General features: G+C 36.0%; 1 protein-coding gene across 4 annotated transcripts in view; it reads right to left on the bottom strand.

Moving 5' to 3' along the window:
- Positions 1–10,741, bottom strand: part of LOC132123800 (thiamin pyrophosphokinase 1-like) — a 62,846-nt gene extending 52,105 nt beyond the window's left edge. Inside the window, exons 1-2 of one of the 4 annotated variants that reach the window (XM_059534454.1) lie at positions 10,663–10,741; positions 4,173–4,243 (exon numbers count right to left, since the gene is read on the bottom strand). In XM_059534454.1, the coding sequence (XP_059390437.1) occupies positions 4,173–4,212 (40 nt within the window). In that variant the 5' untranslated portion in view covers positions 4,213–4,243; positions 10,663–10,741. Of the gene's footprint in view, positions 1–4,172; positions 4,244–4,488; positions 4,507–10,662 lie in introns of those variants that run through there. The other 3 variants (XM_059534451.1, XM_059534453.1, XM_059534452.1) reach the window with 3 other exon arrangements.
- Positions 10,742–18,184: the final 7,443 nt, after the last annotated feature.

Below are 18,184 nucleotides of genomic sequence, written 5' to 3'. Positions count from 1 at the left end.
TAAAGCTTTGAAAAAGTTTAATGAAAAGGTAAACCTCTATACATTTCAGCCTTTAAATAAAGAAAAAGATATAAGTCGAAATCTGATTAAAAAATGATAAATAATTCTTGAAAACTTATCTGAATTGTTTAAATATGTAGAATCCACATAAACTTGCTTTTCCATCAACTGGTCAAAATTTACAGAATGACATGTAAATTCGGTCTGTTTTTAGCCAGACAGGAACTGCACACAGGCTGAAAGTAAATATAAGTATCTGTAAATCCACTCGCTGACAGCAGGTGGCGCTTATGGAATAGCTGATTTAGAGCGGTTTTCCGTAACCTCTTTGGACAAAGCAGTATTGCGAATATGAACACTTCCTTTAGGTATTACATGGAGCGAAGATGAAAACAAAATGCAATCGAATCATTTCTGAAGACAGTTAGAACCTTCAGAGGTACATTCATATAATTCATTCATATATTAATTTGAATAATTCCCTTAGCACTCTTTTAAAACCTCCCAGCTTTTCCTGCCTGTTCTCACTCAAAACAAAACTACTCTGCATGCTGTGCGCACGAGAGACAGTTACTTAAAAATGTGCTTTATGCTGGACAGTATTTATGTATCGCAAGTTGTTCAAATCGCGGTAATCTAATACGGTTTTAATGATAATTAAAAGATGAAACAGTAATACTAACCATGGCAAATTTTATAATAATTTATGCTCAGACCGGTAATCGTTACATCCCTACGACTAACCCTAATGTTATTTTTTTTTTTTTATATAGTAAGAAAAAGTAGTATCTCCCACTAGTGCACCAAAGCTCAATGTAAGCATGTGTGCTTAACCGTAGGCTACTTTGTTACATACTGATCCAGCTACATGGTCTGAAACACTCTATGGGAGAAAATGAAATGCTTTCTCTAATTTTGTGTTTTTATTATTTCAAGATAATGTTCTGTAAGGCATCTCAGCAGTCCAAACAGTCCCAAGTGCATGGGTTCACACATTTAATTGCAAAACATTTCAGAGCCAAGTTGCTCACACATTTGGACAACATCCCAAAATCTCCTCATGGCTAAATGCTGGCAGCATTAAGAACATACAGCATCATTAATGCATCTTTTTTAGTGCACACCATAAAAAAAAAAAGGATTAAAGGTAGAGGTTGTAGGACCTGCCACGAGAGGGCGCGCTAACAAAATAATAACAATCGCGTGGTTTGATGACCCTAAGAAGGAGCGTGGAATGATGGGATTTGTTGTCTTCTACCCAACCGCTGACAGCCATCAATCAGACAGAAAAATTAATCATGGATTTAACGCGAGTTCAACGATTTGCGCAAGTAGATTACATACAAAGTCAATGCAAAGATGCGATCAGATGATGGATCAGACGCGTTTTGTCCATGACACTGTTGTCATGTGGTTTCTACGTCAGTAAAGGCGTTAACAAAGGGTAACTAACGTCATTGACAGGCAACTGCACTGCCCGGTCACTGTTTAGAATGGGAATTTTCTCATGATTTACAAGTAGTTTAAAACATTAGAGATATTGTTAGTAATCAGCTGGACAAAATATATAACACTAGCCTAGTGGTTTTTGGATATTTTACTGCAAATATCTTACAAATTGTACCTTTAACTAACATCATAGCATGAGCAAACGTAATGAGTGGAGTACACAGTGTACGTGTCAAAAGAAATCACAGGTATCCTGACGCTGTTGTGAACAGAACATAAGTTGCGGAACAGACTGGGGAAGTATCAAGGTCCTGAAGTGCGAACACAGTGTATAAATGAACGTGAGCTAATCTTAACACCATTGGAGAGAGGTTTACGACTCAAAGAAGAAACATTAGTATTTTGCAACAGCTATACCACATTGGTTTTTCACAATTCATCCACACACATCCTCTTCCTGTAAATTACATTTATGAAAGCATAGTAGGGCACCAAGGACATTTTCCACATTTGAATATTTTCTTTCGGAAATATCAATTGAAATTATCATATACCAAGCTAGCTGAGCTTGTTGTTCATTAGGATACAACACATTTGCAATTCAACACATTAACAAGCTGGATTTGATTGGTTCACAAATTGGTATGAATAGGACATGAAACGCAATCTTATTCTAAACAGCCAATATACATTTATTGAATATGTATGAATTGAAGGATCAGAAGCACATGCCGAGGCATGAGAACGGCGTATTTTTGGACTAAATCTGTGCCATGTCTTCAGTCTTTGTTTTACTGAAAGGTTATACAGAACATTTCAGAGAAGTCTAAGGGCAAGTGTAAGAGTGGATCAATTCAAGAGTTTTTTGTCTTAATCTCTCGAATATGTGGAAAGTTATATAAAATTTTACTACAGTTGAGATCTTGATAAAAAAATAATAATAATAATAATAATTTGATTTTGCGATTGTGGTGAAATAAGCATGGCCTGTTCGGGCTACTGTACTCCACAACCTCAGTGGTGATGTTAAATCTAATATGAATAAAATATAAGTATTAAATTAATTAGTAAAAAAATAAAAATAAATAAGTAAATAGAAATGTTGCTATGAAAATAATTAGAAATGTTTATTTGGCAGCTAACCAAAAATAAGTTGAAGTACTAAAATTAATCTTACTACATCTAAAACTGAAATACATATAAATAAAAAATAAATAAAATTATAAAAAATTGTATGCATTTTTTTATTTAAAAATAAAGTTAACTTTAATTAGTATCGATTATTATTAACTTAAAAACATATGGCAAATCACAAAAAAATACCCTACCTTAAACTAATTAAACTGAATATATAAAAATGAAAGCCAATTCAAAATATTTATCGGAATGAGATTTACTGCCAAATGTTTACACGCACAAGGAAATCATCTCATTGACAGAATCAGCTTTTTCTATATTTTAATAATAAACAAAATAAATAAATACTATAATAGTACATAAATAATTCTGCACTGCAGTCTTTATATTTCCAAAATTGTATTGTAGTGAGGATGGGTTCGAAAGAAGGCATTTTAAGAATTCTTAAAGAATTAATAAATCTTTTCATGTCTGGATAAACAGCATGATTTGTGGTTTGTGATTAAGACACAGGTTTTGCAGTGAAATACAGTGCAAAAGACGTACAGCCATTTAGTGGTATGCCCATGAACCTTTACCAACTTACCAGTGAACATTTGCAGGGAAGTTAAGACCAGGACAAAGGTTGATGTTAGTCATTGAGAATGCATTCGTTACTATAATGACCAAAGGCAGTCTCAGATACATTGAAAGCATGGCTGCAATTCTTGGCAAATCATTAGAGCCTGATTACTTAGTTTCTTGTCATGTACTTATGGAGCACCTTCCCAAAGAGGGACATCATTTTGAATAAAAATATTTCTCCAGAACACATCAATTATTTCCAAGTAGACTGCTCTCAGATTCTTAGAAACAGTTTTTTTTTGGTTAAGTTATTGCATTGGGTGGGGGGGTCACTAACTTGACTGGGCTCATTAGCTAATTGTCAAATTGCTTCTACCATCCTGGTAAAAAAAAGAAAGAAAAAAAAACCTACAGCCAGCATTTCCTGTCCTTTGAAACAAAGTGGTGTATTAATCTGGCTGGTTTTAACAGCTCCCGTCCCCCTAATACCCCCACACACACTATTTCTTAAGTAAACAGCAATGTTTTAAGTTAATATATTAACAGAACAAATACTATATGTAGAGATCTAATAAAAATGCCCATAGAAACTCACATTGTGTGATAAAATATTAGGCATCATCAATATGCCCATGTTTGTGCAGTCTCATCTGTGCAAATAGAGTAAATGATAAAAAATAATAATTACACCTGAATAACCACTGTGGAGATGCATAAGAAATACAAATGATGGAGGTAGGTAAATCGTATTATTAGCCATGGTGAATAAAAAAAAAGCCCACTGAAAATAAAAAAGATTTACATTCCAATTCAGTTAGAATGCATAAGACATAGCACAATATGTCACAACTATGAACAGGCAAAATGGCCAATTTAAAGCATTTGAATTGTAATTGTAATTGCAACTGTAACTATTATATATTTATTAACTATGTTTATGTTTTAAGGGTCAAAGTGTAAACGCATGCATGGGCAAGAATAAATACATAGACTTTTACATGAGTTTTAAAATGAATAAATACCTGAAGGCAAAAGGCAATCTAATGGAGCGAATTCATCCATGGTCGTGTTTCTAACAAGCTGGATTCATCCGCTGTAGAAGAAAAAGAAAAACACAAACTATTTTAAGAGACAACAACAACAAAAAAAGCTTTGTTTCTGTAAAGTGAATATCTTTTCAAATTAGAAGTTCTAATCAAAACAATAGCTTTCTTTTATGACAGATAAAGAAACGCGCTGAAAACAAACACTACAGACCATTTAAAGTGTTTAAAATACATGATACAAATCATACAAATGGAAGGAATGTTCAGCTAGAGGATTAGATCACTCACTCACCATCTTGTCTACAAGAACTCTTTGTCCTGTGATCACTAACTTTTCCTATTGAACTTATTGTTGCTCTGCCCCTTTAATAGATGACTAGCTTACCTACAGCTTATTCATCCCAAAAACCTCCCAGCATCTAGTGTAAATAAAATAAAAAATCAATAACCATTGTCATGAACTGCCTAGGATCCAAAATTAGTAGATTAATGAAGCGGTATTTCGCAAACGTAATTCAAAGGCAGTCAAAGGTCATACACAAATAGGCGATCCAAAACAAGGAAAGTAAGGAGCTGAGGCAAACAAAAAGATCCTTAAACAGGCAGAATAACAAGACCTTTTTCTTCCTATTAGATTGTGTTTTATTAAAGCCTACCCTTACAGTAATGCAGATACATTAAATATTGTTGCTCAGCATGAGAAAAAGGATGCATTTATTAATGTTCGCTTGCATGGTAAACCCTGGTAAGAAAAACTGATGAGTAGGATAAACTGTCAGGACACCGGGCATATACAGGGTGAGTTAACCATGCTAATGAGACACAGGTGCAAACAATGAGTGCTGATGAGGCCGGGCACAGGATTATGGGGAATGAAGTTCTTGATAGAGTGGCAGAGAGTTCTGGGATGGAGTCCTCTAGTGGATAAACCAAGGTACTCCAGCCATTGATTGCGACAACATATTTATGAGTGTGATGCTGCTTTTATACAACAGTTCAATAAACAAAAGTTACTGGGTAATCCAAATTTTAAACAAAATATTGGCAATTACTTTTGTATTTTTGCTATGTCAACCAAAATAGTCTAACAAATACACGTCTCCAAGCAACACACAAAAGTAGCTGTGTTTTGTTATTGAATAAATTCACTGTTTTTGAATTAATCTTGAGTGAATTATTCAATGATAATGATAATATCCGCTAGTCTAGAAAATGCTATTTCAGTCTTTCTACTTCAAAATCGATTCTTTATAATTATTTGTCAAATTTCCTATCAATTTCTAAATGAAAACTGTTTCTACACCATTTTTTTCAGTGTACCTGCAGATCATAATACAATATAATATTAATGAAATAAAAGGCCAGTTAAGAGAGCACACTTTCAGAACTGTTTTAACACACTTAAGTACACTTTTAAAAAGTGCACTTTGTAATAATGTCAAATTAAAACTTTTCCTTTAAAGCACATGATAAAAATTTTAACTGTAATATGCAGTTCGATATTAAAGTTTGAATTTAAAGTTAATATATTGGAAATTTACTAAATTACAACTTCATTATTACATATGTGTAATTAGAAATATATTTAAATATATGACTTCAAATATAAGACTGTTTTAATAAAAATTACATTAAAGTATATTTGTTTACCATCAATGTTTTTCAGTACATTTTTCAGGACTCTTTTACCATATACAGAAGTTATGAAATTACATATAAAGTGGTATTTAAGTACTCTCAAATTCAGCTAACTGCACTGAATACAAATTTGAACTATAATACATTTTCATTTACATTTTTTACATTTATATTCATTTTCATATACCAAAGTACACTTCTTTTTCCACTAAGGTTTTGACAGACATTTAAATCACAAACTAAAAAGCTTCAAGCTTTAAGACCAGAAAAAATAATTTCATTGACTGTACTATCTTGTTCTGAAGCAGATATCTTATCCTTGCTGTGTATGACAGCAATGGTTGAGAGGACAGCACTTTGAGCTTTATGCAAGATAAATATATAATTATTTACTCAACAGACAGTGCAAAATGTCATTACCTGGATCAATCTTGCGGAGAGCAACAGATCAATGCAGGTAGAGAGGTGTATCCCGAACACTCTGCTAAACTGGTTCAACATAGTAACCAAAAGGGTCTAATCCAACCTGACAGCCACAACACTATTGATGAAAGTAGAGTGCTGTCAAAAAAAGATTGTACAAGAAACTAACAAACTCAAGCATGTGGGACTTAAAGGCCATGTTGCAGGTTAACCACCACTGTCGATTAATGGGTAAATAAATCACTCAAGATATGTATATCATTTTTAAAATGTCTCAAAAATGGTCTTAAAGACCAGTTTTTTAAGTTTTTGGTATTAACAGGTTTTTTTTTTAACGCAATTCAGTGATGACGTCACTGAACGTCAGTGTTGTATGCGGTCTTGGGTGACGGGATGGGGGGCTCATGATATTAGACTTCGTAGCAAAAGATAATGAATTTCAAACCTTAATTAAACATATTTTTATGTGTTTTAAACGCATCTCTTTCGCCAAGCATTCGAATAATGTATCTCTTAAATTGTGAGTGTAGCTGCATCTGCATTTTTATTCTTTAGCTTGGGTTAAACTAATTTTACTTTGTTGGATCAGCAGCTATGCTAATGATGTCTCTATCTTGTTTCTATGTTTTGCCACGGGATTTACATCCCGTGGTAACTAGGATTTACACAAGCTCCAGTCTGTATCCAGAACACCTGAGAAGAGATGATGCTGACCCTCAGAGGACCCCAGATGATCCTAACCTTGAATCAACAAACAGAACTAACAATTATTGCTACATGTGTGACTGCATCATATAATTACTATTAATTAATAATATTGATAGTTCATCATCTAGCTGACTACGTCTTGTATTATTATTATTATTTTTAATTTTCTGTAAAGTTGCTTTGTAACGATTTGTATTGTAAAAAGCGCTATACAAATAAACTTGAATTGAATTGAATTTATTCAAAGATCAACAGTCTGTCATTAGTCTTAAGTCTGCCACAAAAACAACAACATTAAAATCATGAACTAAATTGTCATTGTAAAAAAAAAACAAAAAAACCTATGACTGTTGTAACAGTGCGTAAATCAGACCTTTCTGTAACGCTAACTATAATAAGCTTTAACGAAAATAACGAAATAATTGTGTAGCGGAATATTTTTTGTACACAGTGCCGCGAACTGTCAATCACTCCTGTACGCGTGCATCACTGTCCTCGCAGCTGCAGCAACTTGTGCTCTCTTTATCAAGCTTTAAAACAAAAAGGGGACAAAAAGGTCGTATTGTCTTTGTGCATATAGATTAATTAGATAAATGAATATCTAAATTCATGTATAGACGCCTACGGTATTTTCTTCGAACTTAGAAAACAGATGCTGCATGAAGATGCTGCAGCCAATGAGGGGGAAGTCGTGGCCTAATGGTTAGAGAGTCGGACTCGCAATCGAAGGGTTGTGAGTTCGAGGCTTGGGCCGGCAGGAATTGTAGGTGGGGGGAGTACATGTACAGTTCTCTCTCCACCTTCAATACCACGACTTAGGTGCCCTTGAGCAAGGCACTGAACCCCCAACTGCTCCCCGGGTGCCGCAGCATAAATGGCTGCCCACTGCTCCGGGTGGGTGTTCACGGTGTGTGTGTGTGCACTTTGGATGGGTTAAAAGCAGAGCACGAATTCTGAGTATGGGTCACCATACTTTTGGCCGTATGTGACTTCACTTTCACTTTTCATTTTCATGAGCAGCCTCCACAGACAGTTTTTAATGTTTAGCAGACAATAACTACTCAAGATTTTGCTTTAGTATAATTCTCGGGACAATTAGGGCCAGATTCGGGATTCGGGACTACAGTTTAGATTTCGGGACTATCCCGAATTTTTCGGGACGTCTGGTCACCCTAGCAAGAACCAACATGTATGATGCCCCGCAGCCATATAATTTCGAACCTGCCAGACGTGAGAGGGCAAATGAGGCATTGCTAAGAACTGATGGCCGTCAAAGCCAATTAAATGCATGGTCCGAGGAGAATGAGAAAAAATCAACGTTTTCTTTATATCTAATGGCAGTGATCATGACATTAGTTCAGATAAGTACCGGTAACCTTTGTCATAGTGTCGTAGTACTGGTAAACTTTGTCTTTTATCATCTAGAAATAAAAGGCATCATGCTAGCTATATGGGCGTTTCTAAGCGTTTATCTCTTCCTCCGGTGAAAATGTAGTTGCAAATGTAGCCGCGTGTCTGTCGTTATGTTTGGCAGGTGCATTTATGGGCGGTGCTGTCCAATGGAAACTGCGTTGGAAAGCTTGTGCTGTAGGGAAGTGAGTGCGTTTTGGTCGCTGTTAGTCTATATCTATCTATCTCTCTGTCTATCTCTCTGTCTATCTATCTATTTATTATCTGCGCTATCTGAATACTCTCGTCTAACACTCGTCTCTCTAGTCACTCTCAATGCTCTCAAGGCGGGCTCCCAACGTGACATAATGCAGTGCATTGTGGGGGAAAGGAGAATCGTTGCAAACCGCTGTAAGATAGTACCTACTTTTTCGTATTATATTCTGTTTTGTGATACCCAACAACATAAAATACAATGGATAACAGTTTAAATGTTTATTACCAACAAGCAAATTGCACAAATTCATTGAAAAATTAACCCTGCCACACGGCCTTTAAAGGAAAAGTTCAAACTAGTTGAAAAGTTGAAGTATTCCTTTAAAGGAGCAGTGCATCTAAAAATGTAAACTCCTTATTTATTCTATTATTTTGTCATTATTTATTTACCCTAATGCTGTATTAAACCCTTATGACTTTATTTCATCAGTGGAACACAAAAAGAGGTGATTTGAAGAATCATTCTGGTAATTTGTTCATTTTTTTCATGCAATTACAAAGCAATTGAAAACACCTCAAAATCAGACGTAAAAGTTTCATGAATACACCATAGAATTGGTCTATATGACTTATGCGTTTAATTCTGAAGCCATTTAATATTTTTGTGGGAAGAATTTAAGTTTAATGAATAATAGCTATGTTTACATGGAACCAAATAATCAGCTGGATTTATGGTTTAATCAGACTGAAAAGCCATCACATAACCACCTCAGTTTGATTTAGCTCAATTCAAATAAAATTCCTATTGGACTGAAAAGGGTGGTGTAGATCTGAAATGGTCCAATCAACAGGAACAAATTTTTTTGACTTCAACTCACTGACTCGGGAATTGCGGCAGGTAAAAATTCTCTTTTGAGCAAATGAAATTTCAGTCTGTTCCTCACACAATGCTATTTATCACTTCAGAATGCTTAGAATATGATGTATAATTCATATTGACTACTTTAATGTTGCAGAAAACTTTGAAAGTTGCCATTAATAGTTATTTTGACCAGCCCATTTCTTTATTTAGCCACTGTGTTCCATGAAAGAAAGTCATACATGCATTCTTGTTGTTCAAGTTATTTTTTTGCGAATGTGCAGTTATGTATGAAATAGATGCAATCGCTATAATTACTATCATTTAAGTTGTAGATGAATCAAGCACAATTTAAAGGTAATTCTGAGCGTAAAGACTTCACAATTACCTTCAATCACAAGTCAGTAAATTAATGGGTTTGAGGAGTGGGTTCTGAACTTTAAAAGACCTGTGAGACTACAAGTAAAGAAAAGTTAAAAAAAAAAAAAAAACAGCCTTGTCAATGGTTAACAGAAGTTCTTTCTTTCCTGCATTGTGTCTTTAATTAATTTTGGCCCTTTTTGAGTAGTTCTTTCCCTCCGGGTGTTTTTGTAATTAGTTCTAATGACTGACATTTCAAGGCATCCCGATTTGGGAAAATTCTCTGCTTGACATCAGTTCTTGTCGTACTTTAAAAGAAGAGCCAGAGTTCATTCTCAGGTTGAGTGCCCAAATTACAGTTTACAAACTTTAATAACTCCCTCATTATGTGCACAAGAAAATCACACAGCAAGTGCTTCTGCAGAGATAGAATGTGTTTTTAATTAAAGTCAAACATCATTATCTACAGCTTCAAGCTCTGGCACGATCTCATTCAAATCTTTAGCAGCTTCAGAATCTTTCACACTCTAGTCTCTCAAAGCAAACTTCTAGAGATATTATAAAGAAATGATTCCATAACAAAGACTCCACAGATGGGCAAAGAGAAATGTTCATAAAAGTTATGAGCTAACTAAAACTTGCCGTCGAAATACAGCGAAGTTACTGTACAGCGAACCCACTGAACGCTTGACAGTTGGCTGAGTCACAAAACATAGTAAGCGTCGCGACTACCTAGACAACGTTTAGTATGCGCGTTCAACGTTCATGTAGAAATGTTTTGGGCATCGAATGAGCATATAATCCCCAAAACCGCTGCATAGCTAGTCAACTCGCTAGGTTAACAGACACAGCCCGTGTTTCTAGTCTACTCACCCTGTGAATGGGTCTCCAGCAGCATGTGTCCAGTCCACATTTGTGTACAATCAACGAGTGCCGAAGACAAGCGCTTGAGCGCCCGAAAATAATGTGACGTTTGTCACAGCGACATCTAGAGGTGGACGGTTCACCTGCACAGGCGATGAGCGCGAGACCGAATGAGAAGTAAATCAGGTAAAAAAGGTAAGAATCTATCTATCTATCTATCTATCTATCTATCTATCTATCTATCTATCTATCTATCTATCTATCTATCTATCTATCTATCTATCTATCTATCTATCTATCTATCTATCTATCTATCTATCTATCTATCTATCTATCTATCTATCTATCTATCTATCTATACACATAAATAAACAAGTAGCCTACATAAATTGTTCAATACATACATAAATAAGTAGATAAACAAGTAGAAGCAATTAGCCAAACAACTAAATAAATATATAAAAATTTTTACATAATTAAAATGGTAAATAAAAAATTAAAAATAAAATAAAAATGCTTTTGAAGATTCTCACTTATTTTTTTTCTGATGTTTCTTTTACACTCTTAAGAATAAAGGTGCTTCAAAAGGTTCTTGAAGCAATGCCATAGAAGAACCATTTTTGGTTCCACAAAGAACCAGTCAGTCAAAGGTTCTTTAAAGAACCGTCTCTTTCTTACCTTTTTATAATCTGAAGAACCTTCTTTCACCACAAAGAACCTTTTGTGAAACAGAAAGGTTCTTTAGGTGTTAAAGGTTCTTTATGGAACCATTTAGACAAAAAGGTTCTTCTATGGCATTGTGAAGCACCTTTATTTTTAAGAGTGTATTTCTTATTACTATATTGATAGTTTCATTGAATAATCTGATATAAACAGAAACTTTAAAAAAGAATCAGAGTTGTTTGATATATAATACTTAACAGTCAATACTCATTTCAGCTTAGTCAATCACAGCATTCAAATATTTCAGAATATTCATATTTGAATACTAATATAACCTCCAAGGCAACTAATATAAGACACAGTATATGTCTGTACACTATCAGAATGATCTGTTGATCTGTCAGTGGTTAAAAAAACACCAGCATAATAGTTACATTTTAAATTTATAACAGGTCCTTCACACAGTGCTCATACCTTTAATACAACATACTTTATTTATCAAAAATATGCTCATGGTCTCTACAGCCTGGTTTCATGTCAGCGCTGTACAAATAGTGACCACATATACATAAATCATATATGATCCATCAGCGTCTATGCTGCACTTGGCCTCACCCAGAGAAAAAGGGCCATCACAAATATAGCTTTCTGTCAGCTGGTGGTAAACAAAAGGCAGTTATAATTTGATAAGGGACACTAAGGTAAAATTTTGCCTGCACAGAAAACGATCCAGGGTCGCCAAAGCTTTCTCAGCCAACTGTAAGATTATATTGCTGTATAGCAGCTTGGGCAAGACTGATAAGGCCGGTTTTCTGAGACATGACTGTAAGAAAAGCAAGCTTATATCGGAGGAGTCGGTTGCCATTTCGTACACATTGATACATCCTTCCTGGCAAGAAACAGATAAACATAACCAGATTATTAGAGTGACAGAAGTCCAACAGGAGGAGGTTTTTTTCTTTCTTTTTTTTTTTTTGCATGTACTGTATGTTTCTAATGCTTAATTGAGAAACCAGAACATTCAAGTTAATTTCTCACTTTTGGAACAATTATAAAAGAGCTATATCACTGACATGCCCTTCTAACTTTTCTGGCAGTAGCTTATGGCAACTTATATGACAATATTCAGTCAACTGCACTAGTCATTGGGAGATGCAATGTGACTGTTTTGTTTACTTATCTGTACTCTGCCCATGCCATTCATTTTCTTTCACTTCTTCTTGATAGTGCATATTTAAAGTAACAATGCAATACATAATATCATATTATTAATATAAAAAATATGACAATATCTGTATTCAATATTGATTAAATGGGAGGGGAAAATCTTGCCCTTACCCAGCTAGGGGGAAAATGATAAAAGCACTGATGTTAATTTACTGAAGGGGTATTCAGGAACTGTGAATAAATCACTGAACAAAATACTGCAAAATACTACTACGGTACTGTAGTAATGATAATAATAATAATCATTTTTGATCAAAGAAATGCAATCTTGATGAACATAAGAGACTTCAAAACTTAAAAAGAAATGTTGTATAAATTGAATAATCACATTCAAGTGCTTTTTATTGGGGGTGGGGGGCCTCCAACATTCATTTTGCCTGGGGCCTCAAATGTCTAGAACCGGCCCTGCAATTTAGTAAGAAATTGTGGCGAGTGGGGCGGGGCCGAGGGACGTGGGAACAAGGAGGGAGGCCGGCAATGATTGGGAAATCAGTGACACCTGCGACCCGCTGCCGGTCTCGAGTCCCACGTAGGAGATGGAAGGATATAAAACTGGAGCGACGACAGTGAAGGACGAGAGAGGACCAGGCCTGGGCTTTTAGTTGTGTTTTGGTTTTTATTTGAGCGCACCAGTCGTCCGTGAGGGGCTGGGAACCGGAATTTTTTTTTTTCCTCTCCCCTCTCTCGTCTCTGTCGCTCCTCCTTCCATCTCCTTTTCTCTCGCCTCGTCTGTCCTACCCCCAGGTTCCCGTGAGCGGTCCCCCCCGAAAGGGAGGGGGGGGGGAGTAGAGCACAGTCTCGAGGGTACCCCCCGGCCTGCGAGGGGCGATGGGGGTATGTGGCGAGTGGGGCGGGGCCGAGGGACGTGGGAACAAGGAGGGAGGCCGGCAATGATTGGGAAATCAGTGACACCTGCGACCCACTGCCGGTCTCCCTCCTTGTTCCCACGTCCCTCGGCCCCGCCCCACTCGCCACAGAAATATACACAAAAAGAGAAGAAATCAGGATGTACTGTACAAACTATTTTCCCCTTACCCTAAACCTACCCCTCTTACAAGAAACTTTCTGGATTTTTACATTACAGTTTTTTCGATTGCTAAACGACAGTGAGCACAACTGGAGTCACACATGCAAAACTCTAACTACAGTCTGCACAGCAGCAGTTCATGTGGACCAAACTCTAGTTCGTTTTTCATTGCTTGAACACAGTTTTCAAAACTCTACACACTTATGCCATGACTTTAACCACAACCTGCACAACACTGTGGATTTACAGCACTTTGTTCAAATGCTAACACACTGCTGTCAAAACTGTGAACCACACATTCAAAACAGAATAGATTTCAGTCTTGTGCCTTTCAAACACTGCTGATTGCAATTTCAGGATTAGCCCCTCAATTATTTGTTCGAATTACAGTATGTACTTTTAGTTTCTACCTTTTTTTTCTCATTACTGTAATTCCGTAAATTACTATAGACTATTGAAACAAACTGCAAATTTTTATTTAAAGAATGGTTATGTTCTAAAAATGTAAATAAATCATGTGAAAGAATGTCCCTCTTTTCTTTGAAGAAAATATTACTTCGTATGAAGTCATTTATATTGTTCAAACTGTAAAGATGAAAAGTGAGTATTTTCTGTATTGGTGTTTGATGCTAGTGTTTTTCCTTTCAGTGTGTAACTTCTGAGTGACAGTATGTGTTATCTCAGTGAGGGTTGTGTGTAGTGTTTGGCTGCTCTGAGCCTGCTATGAGCCATGTGTTAAGAGTTGTGTTGCTTGGAATGAGTTTTGCAGGTGATGTGAACTGTTTAGCTCAGGTGACTGTTGGTTGTGCAGATTGTAGTTAGAGTTTTGCACATGCAGCTTCAGTTGTGCTCACTGTCGTTTAGCAATCGCAAACAAATGTAAAAAAATAAATAAAATAAAATAATACTAATATTTCTGTATGATTTATAAGCTTGTTTCCTCATGGGGACCTAAAAAATGTCCGCACAAAGTTAAAATTTACTGGTATTACTTGTGGGGACATTTGATCTCCAAAATGTAGTGAATACCTGCACACACACACACACCCCTCTGAACATTCACTGTAGACAGTCTGAGACAATCCAGCCTTTTTGTTTGTTATGGGACTCAGAAAAGAACTTATGTAAGTCTATGATAAAAAACAGAAAGTTCAAAGGAATGTTCTGAGCTTGTCATTACAGTTTTTTTGGATTGCTTAAGCACGATTTTCAAAACAGGGCCCGTGTTTTCAAAACACTACACACAATTAGCACAACCACAAACCCAATTAGCAAAACACTACAGATCCTTTGCATAATTAAACACTCTTGTAAAAACTATACACTTCTGTTTAAAAACCACACTTTGTTACCATATGAAACACACATTTCACATTACTGTACTCTGTTTGCACGAGTTACACTCTGCTGTGATAAACCTAAAACAGTAAAGCAGTAAAGAGCAGTAAATTTCAGTTGGCCATTCTAAATCTTTAAAAACGGAGATAAATTTGATCCTAACAACTACAGAGGCATCTGTGTTAGCAGCAACCTGGGAAAGTTATTCTGTAGCATAATAAATGCTCGACTATTAGACTTCATCACATCACACAAGGTACTGAGTAGAAGTCAAACTGGATTTTTACCAAATTACCGTACATCTGACCACATCTATACATTACATACTCTAATTGAAAAACATGTCAACCAAGAAAAAGGTAAAATATATGCATGCTTTATTGACTTTAAAAAAAGCTTTTGACTCAATTTGGCACCAAGGACTGTTTTACAAGCTTATTGAAAGCGGCATAGGAGGTAAAACCTATGACCTTATCAAATCAATGTACACTGAAAGTAAATATGGCGTTAAAATCGCAACCCAACGTACAAGGTATCTTTCCCAAGAGCGTGGTGTGAGACAGGGCTGCTGCTTAAGCCCAACATTATTTAACATTTACATCAATGAACTGGCAAGCAGTCTGGAGCGATCCGCAGCCCCTGCCCTCACACTACACAACTCACATATCAAATGCCTGCTGTATGCAGACGATTTGGTTCTGCTGTCTCCCACTCAACAAGGTCTACAGCAGAACCTGGACCTGCTAGAATAATACTGCCAGACCTGGGCCCAGACAGTCAACCTGAAGAAAAGCAAAATCATGATCTTCCAGAAAAGATCCAGATCCCAGGGAACACAACACACATTTACATTAGGCACTAACCCGATAACACACACATCACACTACAACTACCTGGGTTTGAAAATCACATCCACAGGAAACTTTAATCATGCTGTGAATGAACTGAGAGATAAAGCACGCAGGGCCTTCTACGCCATAAAACGGCAATGTCCTATAGAAATCCCTATTAGAATTTGGCTGAAAATATTAGAATCAGTAATTGAGCCCATTGCACTCTATGGCAGTCAGGGGTGGGGTCCACTGACCAATCCTAATCAAGATTTCACCAAATGGGAAAAACATCCAATTGAGACCCTGCATGTAGAACTGTGTAAAAATATATTACACGTGCACCGGCATACAACAAATAACGCATGCAGGGCAGAATTAGGCAAATATCCTCTAATCATAAAGATACAAAAAAGGGCAATTAAATTCTGGAAACATCTGAAACTCAGTGACCCCCAATCATATCATTATAAAGCCCTTCAATACCAAGAGATGAGCAAAGAAAGCAGTCCCCTCCCTCAGCTGATCCAGAGCTTCAGTCCTGATGCTTCACTAACATCTACTGATGCTCTAAATCACATCAGAATCAATCAGATTACTGCATAAATCAAACAGAATTACATCACTCACTGGCAAACCCAAACAGATCAACAGAGTAAAATGCGATGCTATCTGACTCTAAAGAGGGAGTACAGTATGGCAGAGTATCTGTACACAGTGTCAGATCAGAAACTGAGAAGCATGCTGACCAGATACAGACTCAGCGGACACAAGCTGATGTTAGAGATGGGCAGACACAGAAAAAACATGGCTGCCAGCGGAGCAGAGACTATGTTCACACTGTGATCTGAATCAGATGGAAACAGAACTGCAGAATGCCCCAAATACACGGACAGTGTTCTATGATAAAATACAGCAGATCCATCAGACATTTAAAACTCTTCTGAACCAAGAGAAACTGCCGTATCTGTTAGGAGAACACAAGAACTGCTGTGTGTTTGCTGCTCAATATGTGTCTGCCTGTCATGATGTTAGAGAAAACACTCAACCTGCCCTGACCTGATGTCCAATGTAGATTATGTTATGCCATATTACTGTATTGTATTACTTAGATGTATATTTTGCCTCTGTAAATCTAATACCATATTCTATTTTATTTTATTTTATTTCTAACTTATACATTCACATACACTAATTCACTTTGCACTACATGGTTAATACTTTTTATATATTTTATTATTACTATTATTCTTTTTCTTTCTGTAAATACATATGTGCACTATTTGTAATCAGCCCAGCTGCAACTGCTTTGGCAATACAAATGTACAGTTTTTGTCATGCCAATAAAGCACACCTAAATTGAGAGCGAGAGAGAGAGAGAGAGAGACAGAGAGAGAGAGAGAGAGATATGACATTTTTAGATTTTTAGGTGTGAATAACAATTGTAATAATGATATAGTTTAAAAAGAAAGTGTATCTTTCACTTTCTGTCACTTTTGCTCACGTTCAATATAGTTTCTCCTCTCTCTCTCGTGCTTTAAAACAGGGCAGACCTCAGAAATAATTTTTGTTGTTTTAACATTTTGATCTTATAATGTATTCTAAATGTATGTAATGTTTAGTTACAATTAATATAAAAAGACATGCAGCATCGACCATGTCATTAAGCCAGCAAGTGACTGTCTTTATAAGTGAATTATTGAATCAACCAATTCATTAAAAACACTGATTCATTCAGGAATGAAATGACCATCTTTATGAGTGAATCACTGAACCAATTAGTCAACAGATTCATGAAAATCATTGTTTCAATCAGGAACGAATCAAGTGAGTCTGCTGAAAATTCGTTCTTTGAGTATGCACTTCTTTTGAATAGTAATAATTTCTTTATTTACGGTGAATTCATACTCTTTTCACATACTGTTTTCCCGCCTACCACATAGTAAGGAAGCATAGGCATATTTGGATGCAACAACTTTATTTATGAGTGAATCACTGAAACATTTAGTCAACCGATTTGTTAAAAATATTAATTAACTGAATCATTTCCCAGGGAACACACATACTAGTAAAAACATGTATAGCCTGAATGCACTGTAAGTCGCTTTGGATAAATGTGTCTGCTAAATGCATAAATGAAAAATGATTTAAACTGATTTATTCAAAATACTTGCTGCATCTGAAATCGAATACTTCCCTATAGGCCAAAAGTATATGAAAAGAGTACTATGTGCTAATTCACATGTATTCACAAAACCTCCCGCTCTCGTGAAGCCAACAAGGAAGTGACTAAAAGTGTAATTTATCGACTGGCCGCTTGAGGCTGGCTGCAAAAGGGAGTCAATCCCATAGACTCCCCATGTTAAAATGCCCAACTTTACAGCAGAATTAAAACATGTTTACAGCCTGGTGCAAAAAAATTATTTTGGTCTATATAGTTAATTTT

The sequence above is a fragment of the Carassius carassius genome, chromosome 42, assembly GCF_963082965.1.
Source record: "Carassius carassius chromosome 42, fCarCar2.1, whole genome shotgun sequence".
Taxonomy (NCBI): domain Eukaryota; kingdom Metazoa; phylum Chordata; class Actinopteri; order Cypriniformes; family Cyprinidae; genus Carassius; species Carassius carassius.
The sequence above is the reverse complement of the archived record's forward strand: the minus strand, read 5'-3'. Positions and strand labels throughout refer to the sequence as shown.